We start from the raw sequence: 21,780 nt of genomic DNA on the forward strand, positions 1-21,780 counted from the left end.
CACACCAATTGTGGTTTATTATCTATCACACAGAGAAGCATTAATATAGCACATATTTTAAGGTGTTCATTTAATGTTCCCTTGCACTGTAATAGCCTATGACATTCCCAACCAGCAGTTACACTTCTATGACACACTGCAGCATCTAATGCAAGTTTTCTTTTTATTAAAATTAGCCTCTTAACTAGAAACAGTCCCACTTGTCCCAAAACTCACACGTGTTCCTTTCAAAACTCAGTTTTGAACCAAAGGACTAAAGAACTGTATGTGCTGGTTATTCCACGTTTTAAATTAAATTTGTGAATGTAAAACAATACCACGTTAGGATACACCACAATAAAACTAATCTAAACAGAAATAAAAGATATAGATTTTATTCTTTCATCAGTGAAGTCAAACTCAAAAAGAGGCCACTGATCTAAAAAGTGAAACCAACTCCTTTGTTACTCTCCAAAGTTAGCCGATCTCTTCCAAGGTAACTGGAAACAATTCTATCACCTAGTCTGAACTACGTTTATATTTTAATGATGGCAACACTTTATCTCTACGGAGTGCCTTTTTTTTTTTTTTTTAAATATATGTCACTATATTTGCAAATGTTCACCAGTTCCAACTCACTAATTTCATCTATTTAATTTTGACACTGTCAGCATGGCAAAAATACACTCACTATATTGTCAAATTGAAAGATGTCCAACTACTGTCAAAGAACACATGGTTCCGTTACTAATTACGCTACACACTGGAATTGGTTTAAAAACATGGGCTTTTAAAAATATCTGTGCTTTATATTGATCAGAAGCATACTCCTTTACTTCTATATTTCTACTCCTTGATAAAAGTTGCCGTTCCTTTGCTTAAAACAAAAGCAAAATAATTATTATAATTAGTGATTTTATCCAAGGAAGCAGAAAGTAAGAAAATGAACATCTACACAGCCATGGAAATCCTGCTTTTGTCACTGCAGCAGTCACTGCTACAGGCTCCTTGGCACTGCTAGAGAAGTATCAGCACCTGAACTGGCAATGTGGAAACATCTGTATCATAACTATTTTCCTTGGGGCTGTCAGCCAATCTCACCCTCTGTAGAAGACAAGTGTTTTCCATTTTTATTTCTTCAATGCCGTATATAATACTCTGAAGGAGAAGGATTCTGTTTGATAAGGTCAAACCCAGGAGCATTCAACAAGCAACCAACAACCATTCATAACTGGTTAAGTACACAGATACAGGTGCAATATATATGATCCAGTACCTTACTTTTAAACAAAGTCCAGAAACAATAATGAAAAAGCAAACCTTTATACTACACAGAGAAATGGATGAATACTATTGCACACTACTCTTAGCACACATTTTAGAAAAAAGAACTTAAGTTAAAATATTCCTAATTAAAATATTTTCATAAATAGAAACTCTCAAAAGTGACAAAGCCACTCTAATGGAGTAGGTATCTTTGGTTTTAACTTTTACCTGTGAATGAACGTTATTTGTTTGCACAATAGAACAAAAGTTTGCCAATGAACTGAAATACAACAAAAGACCATCAGAGATGCCAACAACTGAAGTTCGTTATATATGTGTTGCCTGTAATTTCTACTTTTTAAATCAGAGAATGAATGACAAAAACTGAAGATAAACAAACCAACTATTCACACTTCAGCATTGTGCATGTATCAACATACCCTGAAACTGTACCACTTGTTACCAAGTTTTCTGCAACCAAAGAAATACAAAAAAACTCCATTTAATTCAGTCATTAAAATTACACCTGTGAAAGGTATATTCTGAAGTCATTATATAAGAAAAGTTGTAAAAAAACTGATTTGCTAGCACACATTCTACATTCTAATTATCATATAGGTGTTGGGAATTTAAGCATTTTTCTCTAAGATAGCTTGGTTAAATTTAAAATTTTAAAACAATTTCTTGTTTTACCTGTTCTCCATATAGGAAGTGTATTTGAGGACAGAACAGAGAACAGTGCTAAATAAAATAGCTTTTAAAACCTAAACACTGTTCAGTCTGCAGATCTGCAGTCTACATCTCAGAACTGATTCAATACAACAAAATGATTCAACAAACATATCATGAGAAAGCTGTTTGCATACTCATGGAGACTTATTTTTCAATTAAGTTTCTCCAAGAGATATAGCCTTCAGAATTTACTTTTTTGGATAAATAGAAAAAAATCAAAACAACCTAGAGTAAGGGTATAAATATGGTAAAAATGCAAACTAAAGTTTTAGCACTCAAATTGTTCCTCTATGCTTTTCCATTTTATGTGAAAAAACTGTTTCCTTTCTCTCAAAGGAAAGTTTTAGGCTATAGAAATAGACAAACATGAATAATTGCACCTTGCAAGACACTCCATGAACTGTCGGTGAACATCTGTATCAGAATACAGCTTGTAGATAACCTATCATATTGTAAAACAACAAACACTCAGTTTCAAGTATAGAACTATATTTTGAAAATGTACATTTTACAGGGCCTGTATAATCTTCAAAAATATGCAGAAACAATGTATTAAAAAATTCGAAGTTACCTAATATTAATCCCACCATTGTACTCAAATATCCGGTTCCACTACCCAGATTTAGAAAAGACAATCCAGGTTGAAGCTTCAGAGCTTCCATGACTTCGGAATAAATGCAAGGAGCTGACAAGTGTATATTTCCATGCTTCCAGGCCAAGTCTTTGTAAGCATTGTCCCTGTATCCTTCCAGATAATAATCACCACGATCAATTGCTCTGAAGGCTTGCTCCACACTCTCAGTGCGAATATACTGAGCTTCTTTCAAGTTATCAATTAAGTCATCATTGTCTTCTCCAGCACTCACAGCTCCTCCCATGCTGAACTCCTATGGTGATTCAATTAGTTTGCAAAATACATCAGGAGGAGTTTTCCAAAAAGCATTAAGTACGTAATGGATTCTTGGTTCTTCTTTCAAAAGCACATCACAAATGAATCCTGGAAAAAAAGATGTTTACATAACTTGAGTTTCCAAGAGAAACAAATCAACAATGATTAAAGGGTGATAAAACATCATCAGTATTGGACCACTTCACCGAACCACCATTATAGACTGGACAGTTTATTTCATAAAAAAAATTCTGCCTTTCAGATTCATGCCACCTCAATCCACTGCTCTTCAGCTTACCTTTAGTATGTCAACACGGCCTGTCTCCATTAGCAAGCAACACAAGAGTTTATGCAGACAGTGAAAACACTAAGAGCCTGTCACCTGTTACTACCTAGATTTGTGGGGACAATAGCTGTCTTTGGACTAGCTCTAGACCCTTCAGAGGACTAGATGTCCAACAGCAGCTGAAGCACACACCAACTTAGTTATGTTTAAAAGGAACTGAGTTTACATGCTGTCAAGTCACCCTGCAGTGGGAGACAAAGCCAGGTGATTAGTGATGACCGTGAGATGCATTTCAGATACTCATTTCTGAGTTGAACCAGAATACTCATGTTGATAACCACATATTGCTCTGGTCTGGATTCAGCACCAGGAGCGGTTCTGAGATCCTCCTTATGCCTCCCATATCCACTAAAGGAGTACCATTTCCTTAAGTACCTAAAAACTCTTATCTTACTAGCTTTTAAGCAACTAGAAAGTTTTATGAATTCCACACCACGTACTCACTTCAAAATAATTCCTTCAAAGCAGTATTTTATCTGCATTATTACATAATTAACCACTAAATTAAAGCCAGATGTTAACATTTTGAATTTTACATGAATTAGCAAAATAGAGTACTGGAAAGGAAAGCTTTTAATCCACCAGCACAAGACTAATAGAGTAACCACAGCGAGCTAGTTGTTAACATTAATTAGTCACCTTAGCCAAAAGAACAAAACCCAAGGAATCTTGGTCCATATGCTATGTTATCTTACTTCCCTCCTTTCCCCAGCTTTATGTTTTGATTGAGCCATACACATTGAATGAATTTTGATTGAACACATACAACAATACACAATTCAAGTATGAACACAAGCTTTTTTCCTAATATTTGGTAGATTTTCCTCAATAAAAATATTGGCTTACAATACACAAGGCAGACTAGTTCATTTCCAAAAGTATTATTCCAACTGTACAATAACAAGTAGTATGTTAGACAAAATAAGACAGAAATAAGCAAGTGCCACTTTCAGTGCTTTACTTCTACATGCTACACACAAATCCAGTATCCCATTAGTTTCTACAAAATAGTCATTCTACCACCAGCATGAATGACTTCAAGTACATGATACTGATGCTCACAAAGAAATACTCACCCTCCTTAATTGCATTAAGTACCACCATTTTTAACACAAATCAACCTGCTTCTTCAAATATGTGTATTTAAAAAAAAATGCTCAGTGAAATATGAATATTATCTTTTGTCTGAGATTACTCCAACAAAATCCAGCATATTCCTGTTTCGTACAAATTAGGCAGTAACTCATGGGAACAATCAAGATACCAAAGATAACAGTCACCAGAACGAAACAGGTTCACAAACCTAGATTGTGGGGATCATTGCTCCATAATTTACAGTTCAATACTTTAAATGAAAACCTTCTTACACTAATGAATCCTCTTCCATGTAACAGGTCTGTATCAAAACTGTACTCATAAGCCTTTCCATGAAGACTAATGGAAATCTCCATAAATTATGACCAACTTCTAATTCTGTGTGTTCCCCAGCCACCAGTGCACAAGATCTGTGCATCCTGGAGCGCTAAGAGGATCAGAATAGTGAAGCTCTGCAAAGGAGAGCTAAACCTAAGAAGGCACTGCTTGAAGCCATTCACTGTAGATTCTGAAGGAAATGAGACTTACAAACTCATATAAAATCCAGAAGTAAACCCACACTTACTAGCCTGAGGATTGGAATTTTATTTCAAGTAGCGTTACTTGGTGAGGAAAGGGAAAAATAACTCAAAGTTTAACAGGAGAAGGAAAAATACCACATGGAACTGTTTCAGCTGAAAGATTACATATCCAAGATACAAACATCCACTTGTAGGATGCACAAATGCACTCCCAACCTGCTCACTGGCCAGGCAGTGAGAGAAGTAGGTAAGACCTTGATCCTGTCTAAGCAGCTCAACATAAGGCAAATCATCAGTTGTATCGACAATATCTTCATTACAACCCCCCCACAAAACAGCAAATGAGCTACTACTATGAAGAAAATTAACTGTGCCCCAGCCAAAACCAGTATAACAAGTGAAAGTCTAGTGACAAAAACAGTTTTGCCTTCCCTTTACTCTAAAAGCACTGTAATTGTCTTGACAGATACGTTTAGAAAGAATTTTAAATAGAAAGTAAATGTTAAGAATCAAGTTTTTGAAGATTAATGCAGCTACTTCATAGGTTTGAAAAAGAAATACCACTCCCAGCCCTACCTGCAGAATGCATTCACTACCTCAAGCCAGCAGGTGGAGAACTTCACTAACTATTTATACTCCACTGGTGAGCAGGCAATCTGAAACTTCTGAAGGAAAAAGCCTGTTCTTTCAACTTAAAGCTTTACAGAGTTTCTATCAGTGTCCTCAGTTTCACTGCAAACTGTTTCCATGTAAATAATATTTTCCAATTTCAAGATAGTCACTGAACTAAAATAGAACTTATTTAGGTATTTTCTGATTTAATGGTCTTGGGATTATTTGATACCTGAAGTTAGTTAATAAAGTATCACCAGAATTTCTGCTGATGATACCCACAAACAAACACTCTAAGTTAAAGAAAACAAAGTAGACCTTTTCATGAAAAATAACTTCCTGTGCTGTAGAGAAATATTCTGTCAAGGCATAACATACTTCCTTCTAATGCTTTTATGTAAGCTTTTGCCTTTGTGAAGGTAAAATTAACTTGCTTCTAACATAGACAAGAAATGTGTGAGGTCAGATAAACTTTCTATAATTTTACATATACAAATGAAGCCACCCCACAAGCTATTTTAGTAGAGGCTAAAGGAAAAAGGCAAGTCAGTCCAAGGTTCCTTGTGACTGCTGACCCAGGACCAAAATAAGCACAGCATAACATGCAATGATAAAAACATTCTACATAGCTGCACTCCACAAAGCTTACAGAAAGCATACTGTGAAGCTCAGCAATCCAAAACTGCAACACCTGCAGAGACAGAGCTTAAGGATCGTTCTAATGACTGTTTTACAAAGAGTTACAGAAATTACAGAAGAAAGGTGCATAACATTAACAAAATGCAGCCACTGTCTAAGCCCCTGGAATACAGTAGCCAACTGAACTTGTAGTTTAGGAATTTGAATTACAATGAAGTCTTAATAAAAAGTTCATGCACTGATAAAAACCAATTAGAATGTTTCTCATTCTACACTACTTATGAATGTATTTTTATAAATTGGAACAATTTTGAATTTTCTTCTCATATCCACAAATAAAAATATCACAACTTTCAATTTCGGTAAAACGCCACACAACTGTAACACCCCACCTCTGACCTGTATCTGACCTAACTTAAGGAATTACAGTAAAAATTGGTTATCATAAAGAGCTTAGGTTGAGTCTTTTTTTTTTTTAAATGTATTGTCTCATTAAATAAACAGGTTCTTGGGCTATGAGAACCTAAGAAGTGTTAACAAGTTGAGTGTATTTTAATTCTTAAACTTCTTATAATCCACAAACTCGTCTGAAAGGTTAGTAACTGCACATTTAGTCGAGTTGTTTGGCAGCTCTCAAATGGACACTAGCTTCTGAAATGTGCAAAATTTGTTTTGTTGTTGTTTTGTTTTTTGCTTCTGAAGTTAATTCCTCACATCAGTAAGGACTACATGCTTTACTTAAAACAGACTGGATACCACAATAATATCGGCATATCCTTACCCCATAGAGGCGACTTCCTTAAAATATGAATTATTTTAGCCTACCATTTTGACTCTTGTCTTGCTTCAAAAGATGAAAAACAGTATGAGCAGCATAACAGATGTGATGAAAAGTATTTTAAAAAGTCTGCTCCTCAGAACCAATGCATTCTGAGAAAGTCCTATTTACATTAGCATATCATCCCTGACAATCCCACACATATCGAATTCAGACTGTGGCGCATTCCTCGCAAGTCACAGCGGGTATGCAAAGTTGCTTGGTGAACCTTCCCCCTTCCTGGGGGGAGCAGCATACAGAGAGAAGAAAAGGTGACAGTAAGCCACAAAAGTATTCATAAAAGTAGACACAGGAACCAGCTGTTGAGTTTACTTAACGAGGAATGTTCTATGACTGTCAATAGGAAGGAATTAACCACACATGATGTAACAGTCTGAAAAAAAAAAGTCTGTTTTACAATTTCAGCTCACTCAGTTTCAGTTGTTAGACCTACTTCTGTTAGAGTAAGCTTCTGCCACTCCTACAGCTGTAATGAACTTGAGATCGTATTTCACCTGTTCTCGTCCCACCCAGTGACTCCTAAAACCAAAGAACCCCATTTTTTGTTCAGCTTTCCATTTCTTACCAAGTATTGTGAAAGTGCCACAGAAAGAAGAAATTCAACTCCCAACTGCAGAGCTAAATCTAAGGCTTCAGCAGAACTTCACGAATACACAGAATGGTTGATTACTATCTGAAAGGAAAGGAGAAATAACATTACTTTTGCCATGCAAAGACTGGAGACAGACAAAACATGAACTGTGGACTGGAGGTGACTGTAATAGGTGACTTCAAAAACAAGAACAAACTGTGGGACACAGGTATTTCAGACTGAATTCTTCACACACATTTTTGAAATATTTATACATATGCCTTGTTGCTGAACTATAATAAAATGAAAAAAAAAAAAAATAGATGTTCTAGGAAGAGTAACTGCTACTTGAACTGCCTTCTCTTCCACAGCTATTTGTTTTCTCATTCCAAATAATTTAGAAAGGAAGGAAACAGTTGTTTTCAGGGTATACTACCATAGTTCCTGGTGAATTAAGGGGAATTCTATTGGAAATACCATCATTTATTTATTTTAAGCCTATTAAATTTGTCTCACTGAAAAAACATTCACTCCTAACCTACTGTTTAGTCGATCGTTTCAACAAGCTTTTCAAGCTAAACAGAAACAAGTACAGTCAGTCCTCCAATTTAATACGCTCCACACAAAGCACACTTCAAGGTTCTTTGCAATATAGCAATGGAACAAGGAACAGACCACAGGATTAAAGTTAAGCCAAATGAATGTAAACAGATACAACTACTGACTTAACCTGAATTGCATTGACCTACTTGGGCAGAAAATGTTTGTCAAGTCTGCTGTGAGTTTAAACACTGATCCTCCTGCTAAGGCCTTCAACAGATGTTTACACAAGGCTCCAGGTGTGCCCTTGCTCTCATTGTCTTCCTCCATCTCCAGCCACCTGAACACACCACATGCCACGGACAGTACCACGCTTCTCTTGGAAGATGCACTGAGGCTTACAGCTCCACAAGTTTATAAACAGTGACAGACAACACTACAGGTCTCATTATAAAGTTACCTTTATAATTACACAAGGTTTTATACTTTTTAAATCAACCCTGCTGAATCTCTAGTTGTCCTCTTAGCTTTTTTCTTTGTTTTTATTTTCAGTTCCTGCAATATTTTTTTTTTTTAAACAGAAAATGTATTTTTGTTAGTTGTCCACCTAGATTTTTTCCCCTTCTTTCTTAGGACTGGAATATATTCGTTTTTCAGTAAGTTTTCTTCTATACTGGGATTTTTTTCCCCATCTGAAATGTTATCTACCCTCTTCACACAACGACAAAGCCTGAATGCCAAAATAAGCATTTTTTATATACCAGTTCTGTTTTCAAGTATGCCAATAAAGAATTTAAAATTCATTACTTCATATAACAAATGAAAACCCCACATTATTTCCTGAATGGGGCTTTTAATGTGCAGTTTACTACCACATCCTGACTCAGTTCTCACCACTGCTTAAAAAAATCAGCAAAAAGCACTGCTTGCAAAGATGAACCAGCACAGGATTTTTAAGATTCTTCTTCAAACTCATTTCCCCACCTGTGGCACCACACACTTGCATTCCCACTTCGAAACACGTACACAAGGTCAGTGTTTTCACCAGTTAGCCAACAATGCAGGTTGCAGTACTGGGCTGAAACACTGCAAGTCAGTTTCTGAAATCTGAAGTTGTAGATCTCTAACAAAATAGTACTAAAGTAGCTCTATGTCCTCAGATAGGAAGACCTCAACAGTCCTGTCTTATCCGGGGCTATGCTTATGATCCTCCAATAGTTGTCATTATGGTCACCACAGACCCAGCTTCAGTGTTCACATGCTAGAATATCCCCTGGGCCACCAGCTGACCTTTCTTAATTATCTCCTGCAGAAACACCCTGTTGAGAGACAGGAAAGCTGTCTCACTACCCTGTTGTAGTGAGTGATTAATTGCTAGGAAAAACCATCCATCATTTGCAAACTGTTTTTCCTTTCCACCTCTCTCCTCAGATGTATGCCATCTCTGGTTTCCACCTAACTGCATTTTGGATCTCGTCATTCATGTTACAAAAAAGCTTAAAACTGAAAGCAAGCACAGTTTAGCAACTGAACACTTCCAACACGATTTAGTAGTATCCCATTTCACTGAAAGTTCTAGTTTAGCCAGTAGTTGCTGTAAAATTTCAATCAGTTATTGCTTCAGCCCCTAGAATCAGGTCTTCCTCATATAGTGAAGCATAAGATGAATAAGAAAATAAGTGCTCTGAGAAATCAATTTTCAAAGCAGTAAGATGCTGTAAGGTAGTACTATAGTTACACTATTTTAGTTCTTTTGGTTTTCTGTATGTCAGTCCTTTAAGTCTATAAAACTAAAAAGTTATTCAAAATTATTTTCCCAATTTCAGAGAGCACTTATCTGCTAGGAGGAAGTATCTTAATACCTGAGGAAAATTATAAGGACTGATGCCTATGGTAGCATATGACACAACTGGAATAGTGATACTTTACAATTGTTGGCAACGTTACTTCAGTACCAGCAATGGACCAGAGCAGCATGATGTGCTTTTTTCACAACCTGTGGTGGTAAGCAGCATGTCAATAAGACATAGTTGTCAGTCTGTTGCTTATCATCGTCAGTCAGCCATATGGAAATTGGTGATTATACCTCAAAAGGTTGTATGTTTATCTCTATGAGCGAATGCTAACTCTGGCCTAATTCTGTGTTTTCTATCATATCCTACCAACTGTAGGAATCAAAGCAATTAATATCACTTCTCTTCCCCCACCAGCCCAGGAAGTTCAGTGGTGCTCTTTTGTATGATGCTGCATAAATTGGCCTCATCTCCAAGGAGCCTAAGGTGCAGCAGTGACCTGTCAAAGTTCCACAAGAGCATATCATAAGCAAAAGGATGTCAGCCACCATCCCAACATAATAAAGAAAATCCCCTACCCTTCCTCTGACAGCAGTCCATGAAACAACCCAGGAACAGTCCCCTTTTAGTACACTCCTTTTTGAAGGACTCAGATCCTGAGAAGTATTCTGACAGCTCTGTCTATTCCCAGGTTACAACTATTTTAAGACTGTCAAGCATAAACTGGAAGAGTACTGCTTTGTAATACAATGCCTGGGAGAAAGGGGAAAAAAAAGAGAACCTACTCTGGAGGACCTAATAGACCCACAAGAACAGCAAGTACCAGATAATATCAGCTTGTTCAACAGCAAGACTAAACTATCAGGACTTCATAAGACACATATATAAATAAGTGACGCTCAATTCATACAGATGTCTGTTAGTCTCTGAGTTTGTATCAAGCACCTGTTATTTCAGAAGAGAAACTGCTGTCCGTCCACATATTTTACAGGAATTAAAGAGTTACAGAATGACCAGGCAGCAAAATTCATTGTCACAATAAACAGCTTTGTATAACAGTATTTAACAGAGAATACTCCTTGCAAACAGTTTTATGCAAGCTGTAACAGTCAAACATTAATGAGAAGACCTGTATAGATGTTGGGGGAAAAACACTTTGGAAGATCTAGTCCTGATTCATCAGTATGAAAAGTAGTAAGGCATACAAGTGATACAAACATTTTTGCAATATTCAATGTTATTCTGACCATACCGCAACTAAGCAAACACCTCGATGTAAAGGACAAGCCAAATTTTCAACATCTTGAAAAGCAATCTATTTCTTTCCACAAAAGAAAACGTGTAATAATTTAGTATGTAGTGGCCAGAAGACAGCAAATCACACAGTAAAATATGATACTCCTTTACCTTCAGTGCCACCCTCATAAATCACTTACGGAATAAACCACAAAATAAAGCCACTTTAAGAAAATGCAAAACAGGTTTAAGCACACAAATCAAAACATTCTCCTAAACTCTTACCATAAATGCAGTTTCTGCAGCTAGTCTTAAGCAGATCAAGTCACAGTCCATATAATTTTCAGTAGGATAAATGTGGCTCACGACAAAATATTCACTAGTTCAGCTACTGCTAAAGTTCAAAAGCTTATTGCACATAAACATTTCCATTTATTTAAATAAACTCGCTTTCAGCAGCAACAGAACAACACAGGCCTGTTGCCTTTAGCAAAAGAAAATAGAAATGAGGTCAAGTGTAAAAATAGAAAATGGTTACATTCCTGACACTTGAAACCTCATCTCAGAGCTATGTATTTACAGCACTCTCAAAAAAAAAACACCACAGCTGATCAACTATCAAACTCAAAGTGTACTAAAACATTTGGATTTTCTGGTCTTTAGATACAATTCTAAAAGCATCACAATTGCACGCTGTAAGTGCTATGAACAGCTCATTACTATACTATCAAAATGTTTACTTTCACAGCCTGAGGATGTCAACTTTTATCATGCATCCCCTTCTTACAAAACACTATATAAATACAACTTCATCCTGATCTTGTTTACTCAATTCTTAAAATGGTCTAGTGCAATACAACACACGTACAGTATGCATACCACATCCACATTGCATACAACAGTATGTTTTAAGTTATTACTTAGGCCTGTAATCTTCAGGAGAGGTGGATGAGGCCTGCCTACTCGCTTCCTGTCTTTCTCAGAACCCCACTACAGGTTTTCCCTGATGCAGACTTCCAGAAGCATTGCCATGGATCCACCCATTGTTTCAAATGTAACTGGGTACATGCACAAACAATTACTTGAAGGCAGAACCTCATCCACAGACCCATATTTCTTACGATAACCAATGCCTACTTTAATATAAACCAGAGATCAACTACCCCTTCAAGGTTTTTTACCACAGCCATGATTTACCATAACTCTGAAGACCCACAAATCAAGTATGAACTAAATGTATATTTAAAATCTACCAAAAAGTCTCCATGGAAATGCAAAAGCCACCCAGGATGAGTCTTCTCACTGGACTTTCACAACCCTCCTGCGTGAGGGGCTCTATTTTGTGTGCACAGAGGTCTCCACAGCAGCAAGTGGGGGGGCCATGTGGCAGCAGCTCACTGGGGCCCACACGTCCATGGTGTCAAAGAAGGACATGAGCTCTACCTAGCAGTGGTACCCACAGACACACAGAGTGGCCAGGGAACCAGAGCTGAGGGAAACAAGTCAGCTCTTGGAGGGTAAGGGGGAGGCCCAAGTGTGCTGCTGGAGAACCTGAGGTATCAGGGAACTGCTGGCGCACTGAGCGAGCACACACAAGGCAACAGAGAAGAGTAAACCCAAGGGACAGTTGGGGTAGAAGGGTGAAACTTCTACTGCAAATGCTTGAAAGCCTCTCATTTTAAAGTGGCTATTCAAGTGTTAGTCTTACATTCAAATTTGTTTAACCAAGTCTACTCCTTTTCCTGGAAGAGACCCAGGTGTCACTAGCACTCAAACCAAGCCCAGTTCCATGTCTTAATGACAGGTGCCTTGCCCTTCTTAAAGCCTCAATCCTTAAAGCTACTGAACGCAGCAAAACATACATATAAGCAGGCCTCATTGTATTTTATAGCAGCAAGAAATGAGTAGTACTTCCAGATATGAAAAACTAAATCAGGATCAAAGCCTAACCACAGAAAACATCCTTTCCTTTGTGACTAAGGGAGAGTTTCAGAAGGACACGCTATTATGCAAGAACAGACTCTGAATTTACTTTCAGAGCAAGAACCTATGCCCAGTAAAAAACTTCAAGAACTTTACAGAGAAGGGTAACATTATGCTTATTCATCCAAGTTCCAACAGATTTTTAAAAAGCTACATAAATTTAGAAGAAACTGACTTGTTTGCGTTCTCAGTCATATCCTAAAAAGAACATACCTCTGATTAGCAAAATCCCATGTTTTTAGTGTTTTGTGGTGTTTGTTGTTTTTGTTTTTTTTTTGAGCTACAGGAATTTTTTTCACTTATCTGAGTATTTGCCATACTCATCCCTCTTTCCAAGAGCACAGAAATGCTTTTAAATCGTTGTTGACATTCCTTTACTGTAGTCATGGCTTTCAGTATCACTCTGAACGTGATTGACAGAGGAATAAGAGGAAAGCAGGCAAGGGGAATCATTTTATAATTTACAGAAAACACTTCTGCATATCCTTTTATACTATGCTTTTATCTACATAACCTAAGATACTGAAAAGCTTCTACAGTTAAGATTACAAAATTAAAACAGATTTTTCAAAAAATATGAAATACTAGATTTCACTGAGTTGATAATGACCGAAACCATAAAACTTACACAGCTACTTCACTACTTTTTTTTTTTTTATGGATAGTTACTTGTTCTTCACAAACACTCCAACCTATCTCTGACCTTTCAACAACCTCAGGCAGGCTTGAAATCACAGTTTTTTCAGAATTCCTCCAAATTAGAAATACTTCTCATAGGACTTCTTTAAGAGCCAAGCACAAACTACATAAACACATTTTTAACTTGAAGATATTCCTGGCATTGTTGTTTGTTGTTTTTTTGTTTGTTTTTTTTTCCTTCAGGGAAGAATAAAGTATTATTGAAAAATTAGCATTCACCCACAGTACCAACAGCAGGTACAGTCAGGAGGGGTGTCTGGAGATTTGGGAATGCATCAGTGACCATTTCAAGATATTCATACAAATATATCATATTTCATATACGAATATTCCATAAAAATGGAAGTTCAGAACCTTTTATCATTCTTTGATTCTGTGCATTGCACACTATAGTGTACTCATCCCCACAATCCTACCTTATCAATTTTTTTTCAGTCAAAAAGCACATGGCCTTCACCTGACAGGAGTGTAGTTTACAGATGTAACACAAGAGGCTGCTACAGTCACATAACCTGCCTTGGTTATATATCACATTCAACTCCAGTTTATCCAACATATTCCAGAACTTGTGAGTCAAATCCTACACTTGACTTTTCTCTTGAGAACTCAGTAACTCCAGAAGACATCACAGAATCTCAGGAAACTCAGCAGTAATGAGTCTTAGTTATAATTAACTGAAGTAAATAAGCAGAGATTAAAGCCTATGGGATTTATAATGCTGCAAATTGTCAGCTCTGCAGAAGTCATAAAGAAACTCAGCAACAATTCTTCTGTGCCCTTCCAGTTTTTTCTGACCTAAGTACTGCAATAACACCAAATTTAGAATTTGTAGAAATAAGACAACAACACTTAGGAGAATAGACAGCAGGTGACTACACTGAATGAAAGCAGACCCACATTTCATTCTCAAAAGGGAAAGGGGAGAGTTTTACAAATAAACAGCAGGGTCACATGCCCAGCAGAAGAGCCAGCAAACCCCACCTGACAGAATCCAACATCAACAAGAGCAAAGACAACTCTGGGTCTCGAGATTTTTCCAAAATAAGTAAGTTACTTTAGTGGCAAACTGATGTCCCGACAGAAATACTGACAGAATTCCTTCCTAACTGAACATATTACAGCAAAAATATTAACCTCTTGTTTTCCTAAAAGTACTCATTTGGTGATTTTAAGAGTTCATTCTTTCAGCACTTAATTTCCATACAATTTAGCCATACCTACAAGCAAAAAAAAAAAAAAAAAAAAAAAGTGTGTTGAAAATCATTACCAAGCAAGTGGTTCCAACAATTTTTAACTTCTACCATTACACATTACAGTGGTGGTGATTGAGTTGAGGAGTATTACTTGATTTTTTCTTTGAAACACTTGTCAAGAAAAATACATGGTAATTCCTGAATATCTGCTGAAAAAATTCCTACAGAAATAACACAAATTTTCAGAATAGTAACAGCTTCTCATTTTCTCCCCACCACAATCTTAATTCCTCTTTCAATGTTAAAGCAACCACTTATAGGAATCTAGCCTTTCATTTAGGACAGGGACACCACAGGCATACTGGATTTCTGTATGTAAGTCACTAGCTGATTACTACCATTAACAATTCCAATGACTGTCAGACTTTACTGATGGAAGCCACATATCGATGCAGTTATCTCCTCTTGGAGAAGCATCTTCGGAGGTACTTTTGAAACAAGCATGAATAAAGAATTAAGACATCACCTCTGAGATGTTCTCTAGGATTTAGTTCCCTTTCACTCCTGAAGACAGGAACTGATGTCCAGTATTTTTTACTTGAAGTCTAGTACCAATACTTTGCACGGTGACATTCAGACAGACACATATTTTGTATCTGCTGTATTACCTCACTATATCTTAAGTTGGTATTATGTAAGAACCCGACTTAATTGTACCTCTTACCTCTAAATCTACTGACAAAGGTAGGTAGATATCAACTGAAAAAAAAATTGCCAATGACAGTCAAATGCCTCCTGACTGAACATCATCCAGTATTACAGAGTTGTTGCTACTCATTCTGAAAACAGTTTTTGCATTTGCCATTAGAAATGTGCACCTATCATTAAGGACAATAATAAGCCAATCGTTAAAAATGTAAGGAAGAAACAATCATGATTGACAGGTTAAATAAGCATTTCTATTTAGCAATTATGCAAATAAAAGCTTTTGTAATAACAAACTGTTGATACTTGACATGTGATTCAGGTGCTTAAACACAGACCTCTAGTATTATTGCAGATGCTCACACTAACTATAGGCTACTCAGGCTATGATAGCAACAATTACTGTTAAGTAATGCAACGGAAATCGCTTCTGCACACATCCTGTCCTTGCTTCCCTCTGAGTATGTGAGAAGAGTTGCTGCTGCTGGGTGATTTAAGACACTTAGAAAAAAAAAAAAAAACTGCTCGTGACTGAGGGAATGGGTCCTTCGAAATGAAGCTGCAGTTGAGTCTGGAAACGTAACCAGGTAAGTTAAAATATCATCAGCCAAAAGATCTGTAAGTCAAGAGACCAAAAGAAAATAACCTGGAGGCATTCCAGATCCTGTGAGCAAACTAAATACAGTCACTACACAGGCTGGTTGTGCATGTGTGCGCGTGTGTGTATATATATATATATATATATATATATAAAAAATATATATATTAAAATACAATCTCCAGTAAGGCATGCCTGTTAGCAGCCTAGACAGAAGTTATCCTTTCTCTAACTGCTAGGCTACTTCTATCTGGATTTATCCAGCCTGTCACTTTTTATTCCCAAATTTCATAAACATTTAAGCCTTCAGTAGACCCTCTGTCACACTTAACAGCTCACTCCCCAGATAACAACACTGGACATCTATTTGAAGGCGCTATAAACACCTTTCTATACCTGCAATGTCAAACTATTTTCTTTACAAGCTTTCAGGCTCTACATTTCACTATCAAACTACTTGCTCCCTAAACCCAAGTTTCTAAACAGCATTTTTAAACAGTAATTCTATTTTTCTTCCTGTACACCCTGGAAACACTGCAAATCAAGGTAAACATTTGTTTTGTGAACCCACAGTGATCAAGTATTATCTTGAGAAAATCTGCAGTGAAATACAGCTTTTTAAATAGAGGGTTATGATTTCTTAAGTCACATTAATGACACTCCAGGTACCTTAACCTCAAACTCCCTACAACTTATACAACTCGGTATTCTGCATTTAGAACAAAATAGGTTTTTACATCTTTTCTTCACTAAACACTATACAAAATAAAGCTGAACTGAAAAACTAGACTTCATTACATGCATTTTCTAAGCACTGGGCTCCAAGCATTGAACTGTCAGATGGCAGCCTTCTAACTAGAGGAGCAGTTTATTCCTGTTTCATGGTCACCTCCCCAACCCAGAACTCCCCCACACGAGAAAGCACCAGAATGTGTAGCCCAGAGTTACCATGGTGACTTCCTGATGTCACCTCTGAACTATTTTTGGGCTGTAGGGTTTGGGTGGTTTGGGTTTTTTTCAACTGCTCTATGGTTACTTCTAAAACACTGTTTTCCTCCTAACAATGAGGGAGGATTTGTGTTTATGTATCATTTTAAAGGACTGATAAAACTACTTGAGAAGTCACATACCTATTGTGGTTGCAACATACAAGTGATGGACACCTCAGTTTCTTTCTAGTTACAACTTCAAACACTCTTTGCATTCAGAACTAAATTCCTCTGGATTAACCACCATTTTCAAAGGTATCTTTGCTTTCAGTTTACTTTTACTTGTTACCTTAAAATTTTCCTACAAGCTTCTAATCATCTTGCAATTCAGATTTCTGTAGATTTTTAAAAAGAATTGACATGCAGTTGTCAGGATTTCAGGCTCCTTGTGATGAGTTAACAGCACTGCCAACTTTGCAGTAGCAACACTAACTCTGAAGCAAGAAGTTGGCATGATGTACCAGGAGGACAAAAAGGAGAGAAAACTAACACTACTGTTCTGAACAGCAGCCAGATAATCCTTCAATCCTGAAAAAAAAAGATATTCAACATCCTAAACTGCTACAAATTCTGTCCTTTCTTCAACACTCAGAAGCCCAGCCCAATTTTCTTAAACAGAACAGCAAGAACTGCTTGAAGGGCTTGCAGTCAGCAGGCCTAAAGCCTCTAATTAACATCCAGAATACACAAATAAGCCCAAGAGGAAATGGAGCACAGTAGTTATTTCCAGATGTTTTAATGTAATTATATCCACATTATTTAATATAAGCTCCCTAAAACTCCATAAAAGGAGAGGTAAGAAGTGAAAAAGTGCAATCACACGTCTGCAAAGCAAACATTAGAGTTCTCCTTCAGAAAAACCCTATACTCTGGTTCAAGAAGAAGAGGCACACCAATCTACCTGATCTAACTCTGACCCTACCAGAAGGCTCCTAGTGCACCTTTAGGCAAGTCACATCCCTAAATATTCATTTGCAAAACAAGATGGCACACATTCTTCCCACCTTAGGTTTGAAGAAACTATATTCTAAGTAGGAAAAATGAGTAAGATAGTATTCAGTGATGTTTGCATCTGAAACTGCCAAGCACTGTAAATTTCAAAGCACTTTTCTTACACAGAAGTAACTCGTGATCAGCTAGAGAATCACTTGCAGTTCAAACAGCACAGTAAAACAGAGCTTTCATCTCTATTTTACGCAAAATCCGACTGATTTGGGAACATGGTAGGAAATGAAAGGAATGGGTACATGTTAAGACGTTTCTCCTCCAGAAGACTGACTGTATTCTCAGTTACTTCCTACCATCCACTGAAGACTTCAGTAAATATTCCTATACCGCCCATCTATTTCAGAATTATTTTTATTGCATTTGTCTTAAAAGTCTTAAAATTACTTGCATAAATGCTTCTGGAAGCCTGCATGGAAAAGTTATTTCGCCAGTATTAAATTTTTGGAATACCTTTGGAAGAAACTGTATTACTAACCAGCTCTTGCAGCAAGAACCTGAAAATTTGTCCCTGTTTTACTCTTCTTTCTAGTTTGCCTAGAAAAGTTATAGGCAACGTGCTTTTTAGAGACTTCCACCTGCATCAATATCGTGCCTGACCCTACTTTTACCTTCAGAACACACACACAGTCTCAAAGCAAGAGCTCTTCCAAGTTTATAGAAACTCAGCCAAGTAACTGCTCTGGTGCAGTCCAGCGCAGGCATGGAAAACTACAATACATGTTTGGCAGCTAGGTTCTATTATTAGACTCTTGTAAGGCAGAAACCTCTTCAGAAGGAGCTGTTGTGGCTTGGGCAGTCATCAACAAGAAAACAGTAAGAATGACCAATCTGGCAAGATCCCAAATTCTTGCCAATCTGGACTACAAAAACAGAAAGACTTCATAAATTAATAAATGTGGTGTTTCAGTATTGAAGCTGGCTGTTCAATTACTTGGAGCAAGTCACAACAAAAACAAAAAGGTTGAGGTTGCATGAAGAAAATCCACAGAGTAAGCCAATTAGGAGAGGCAGAATTTTTTTTACAAGACCTTTGATGTGAAGATTATGCAGGGAAGGCACCTTATCCTACACAAACCCAGAGATAGCATTTGGCTGTCCTGAGTGCAAGTTCAACATTATGTAATCATGCCCAGTTCTGCAGTTTTATGACGTTCTCCACACTGCAGACCTCCCAACAACATCCAATTGTTTTTCCTTGCATTTCTGAGGGACGCTGACTTGTCAAGCACATCTGGCTGCATGTCCATCTCCAAAGCCCTCATTGTGGTTCTCTGACCTCCACAATGCACCTTATGTTCCAATCATTACCTTTATTCACCCAAAGGCAGTTAAGATGGTGATAGATCTTTCACACATTTGTCCGCCTACACACACAAAATGTTTTTCAAACTCTTCCAACAAATCAGGCATGAGTTCTGCAGAAAACAGCTCCATTTAACCAAACCTGATCCATTCCAGAGATGGGCTATCCTGTACCCACAATGAAGTAAGGGGGGGAGAGGAAAAACAAAAATCAGATTATTATTCCTTCACAAGAATAACACAAAGGCATCCTCACAACGCTTTTTTCTTATTTACTGACTTTAAGTATTAGATTTACCACGTTTTTGCATCCTGAAGGCTTTCTTTTTAATACAGAGGGCACAGGAACAAAATGAATCAGTATCTTCATTATATCATTCAAGTGCTGATCCTCATCCGTGCATCTCCTCTGTGTGCCTGAGAGTTTACTGCTCGTTATCAGAAGAAAACTTACTTCTTTGAAGAAGTGTGCAATTGAGCTGTGCTTAACTTTTACTTGACAGGATACCCAGTTAGAGGGAAGTACCTATGCAGCTACTAGTAAGTACCACAAGGACATAAGCATTCTCAGCATACTGCAGCAGCTCCATCTCTTCTCTTACAGAGCCCCCAAAACTGTTTTCCTCCTTCTAACCAAGAAGGAGGGATCTCCCTCTCCACCCCAGCAGCTCACTTTTCACCACAGGCGTTGTGTTGGTTTTGTTTTCTTTTTTAGTTTCTCCCTTCTGCTGTCAAAGTCAGCGCTGCACAAACCAGGCCCCAGCTGCTGCCTGCGGATCCCACACACGCCAAGATTCCTCCCCTGGCTCCGCAGCCAGCCGACAAGGGGACGGCAGGACGAGAGACGGGGCACAGCCGGGTGACGACGCCGAAGGGCACCCACCACAGCGAGCAGGAGGGAGAGGAGGCGGCCGGGTCCTGCTCCTCCTCCCGAGCAGGAGCGCGGTGTAAACAGCGCCTTTATGGCAAAGCACCAGCCCTGCTCGCAGCACCCTGACCCTACAAAACGCTGCCTCCTCCTCCTGCTTTCTCCAGGACCCCACACGGCCCTCGGGCTGCTCAGGCTCGGGGGAGGGGCAGCGAAGTCACCTCCCGTCCTCGCTGCGCTTCCCTGGTTAAAAAAAAAAAAAAAAAAAAAAAAAAGAAGAGAGAAAGAAAAACAAACGCACCGGGAGGAGGAGGAGGAGGAGGCAGGGCACGGACCTCCTACACGGGACAGGCAAAGGCTGCAGCCCCCCCTCGAGCCCCGCACAGCCGCTGGGGACCCAAAGCAGCCCAATTTTTTGGGGGGGGAACACAAATATTTTATTACGCAGCCGACGGAAGGACGGGGGAGGGTTTGGTGGGGGGGGGGGGGGGGGGAGGAGGCGGCACAGGCTGCTGAGGGCGTGCGCAGGCGAGCCCCGTCCCGGACCTCCCCCCCTAACCCCCCCCACAGGGGGCAGGCTGTCCCGGACTGCGCGAAAACAACCACCCCCCCCCACCTCCCAAGTCCCCAAAATCCCGATTTTTCTCCCCAAAATCCAACACCCCTCAAAACAAACAAAAAAAAAAGAAAAAAAAAAAGAAAAAGACGCGCCTGCGCGCGGGGCCAACGGACAATAGGCAACAACGCTCCCTTTTAGGGGGGGGGAGGGATTTTCCCCTTCACCTCCCCCCCAGCTCTCACCACACGGCGACCCCAGAGAGACCCCACACACACCCCGCGCCCCCTCCGAGCCCCCCGACCCCCAGCACTCACCCGGCCCGCCAGGGGACGGGCAGAGCCGCTAAGGATCTGCTCGAAAAGCCGCGGGGGGCTGTCGCCCGCCGTGTGTGTGTGTGTATATGGGGAAGGAAGGGCAGCGTTTGGGGGTGCCGGAGGACGCCGCGCGCCCCCCTTTCGGGCCGCCGCTGTTTGTTGGTGTGAGACGGCGCCGCCGGGGGAGGAGGGGCCCCAACAGCTGAGAGGATGTAAACAGAAGGGCACGTGACCGGCCCCTCCGCGCCGGCTCCCAGAGGGGAAGGGATAAAGGGGGGGGGTTGGATTCGGCCCGCGATTGGCGGCGCTCGGAGAGAGCGAGGGCCAATGGGAGGCTTCGCCTCCGCGGCTGTCGTCATCAGTCGCTGGGGCACGAGGGGAGGCTTCCCGCCGGGGGCAGAGCCCACATGCAAGCGAGAGGCTCAAGGTTTTGAGCTGTGGCCAACGCTTGAGTAGTGGTGGGACAGGATTTCTAAAAGTCCTGAGACATGAGCTACATCGAAAT

The 21,780-nt window shown here is 39.1% G+C and overlaps 1 protein-coding gene across 4 annotated transcripts in view; it reads right to left on the reverse strand.

Moving 5' to 3' along the window:
- Positions 1 to 21,513, reverse strand: part of PCMTD1 (protein-L-isoaspartate (D-aspartate) O-methyltransferase domain containing 1) — a 40,366-nt gene extending 18,853 nt beyond the window's left edge. For 2 of the 4 annotated variants that reach the window (XM_038174323.2, XM_072034684.1), the window contains exons 1-2: positions 21,276 to 21,512; positions 2,549 to 2,974 (exon numbers count right to left, since the gene is read on the reverse strand). In XM_038174323.2, coding sequence (XP_038030251.1) covers positions 2,549 to 2,855 — 307 coding nt within the window. In that variant the 5' untranslated portion in view covers positions 2,856 to 2,974; positions 21,276 to 21,512. Of the gene's footprint in view, positions 1 to 2,548; positions 2,975 to 7,482; positions 7,591 to 21,275 lie in introns of all 4 variants that reach the window. The other 2 variants (XM_038174321.2, XM_038174322.2) reach the window with 2 other exon arrangements.
- Positions 21,514 to 21,780: the final 267 nt, after the last annotated feature.

Source organism: Anas platyrhynchos, chromosome 2, assembly GCF_047663525.1.
Source record: "Anas platyrhynchos isolate ZD024472 breed Pekin duck chromosome 2, IASCAAS_PekinDuck_T2T, whole genome shotgun sequence".
NCBI lineage: Eukaryota > Metazoa > Chordata > Aves > Anseriformes > Anatidae > Anas > Anas platyrhynchos.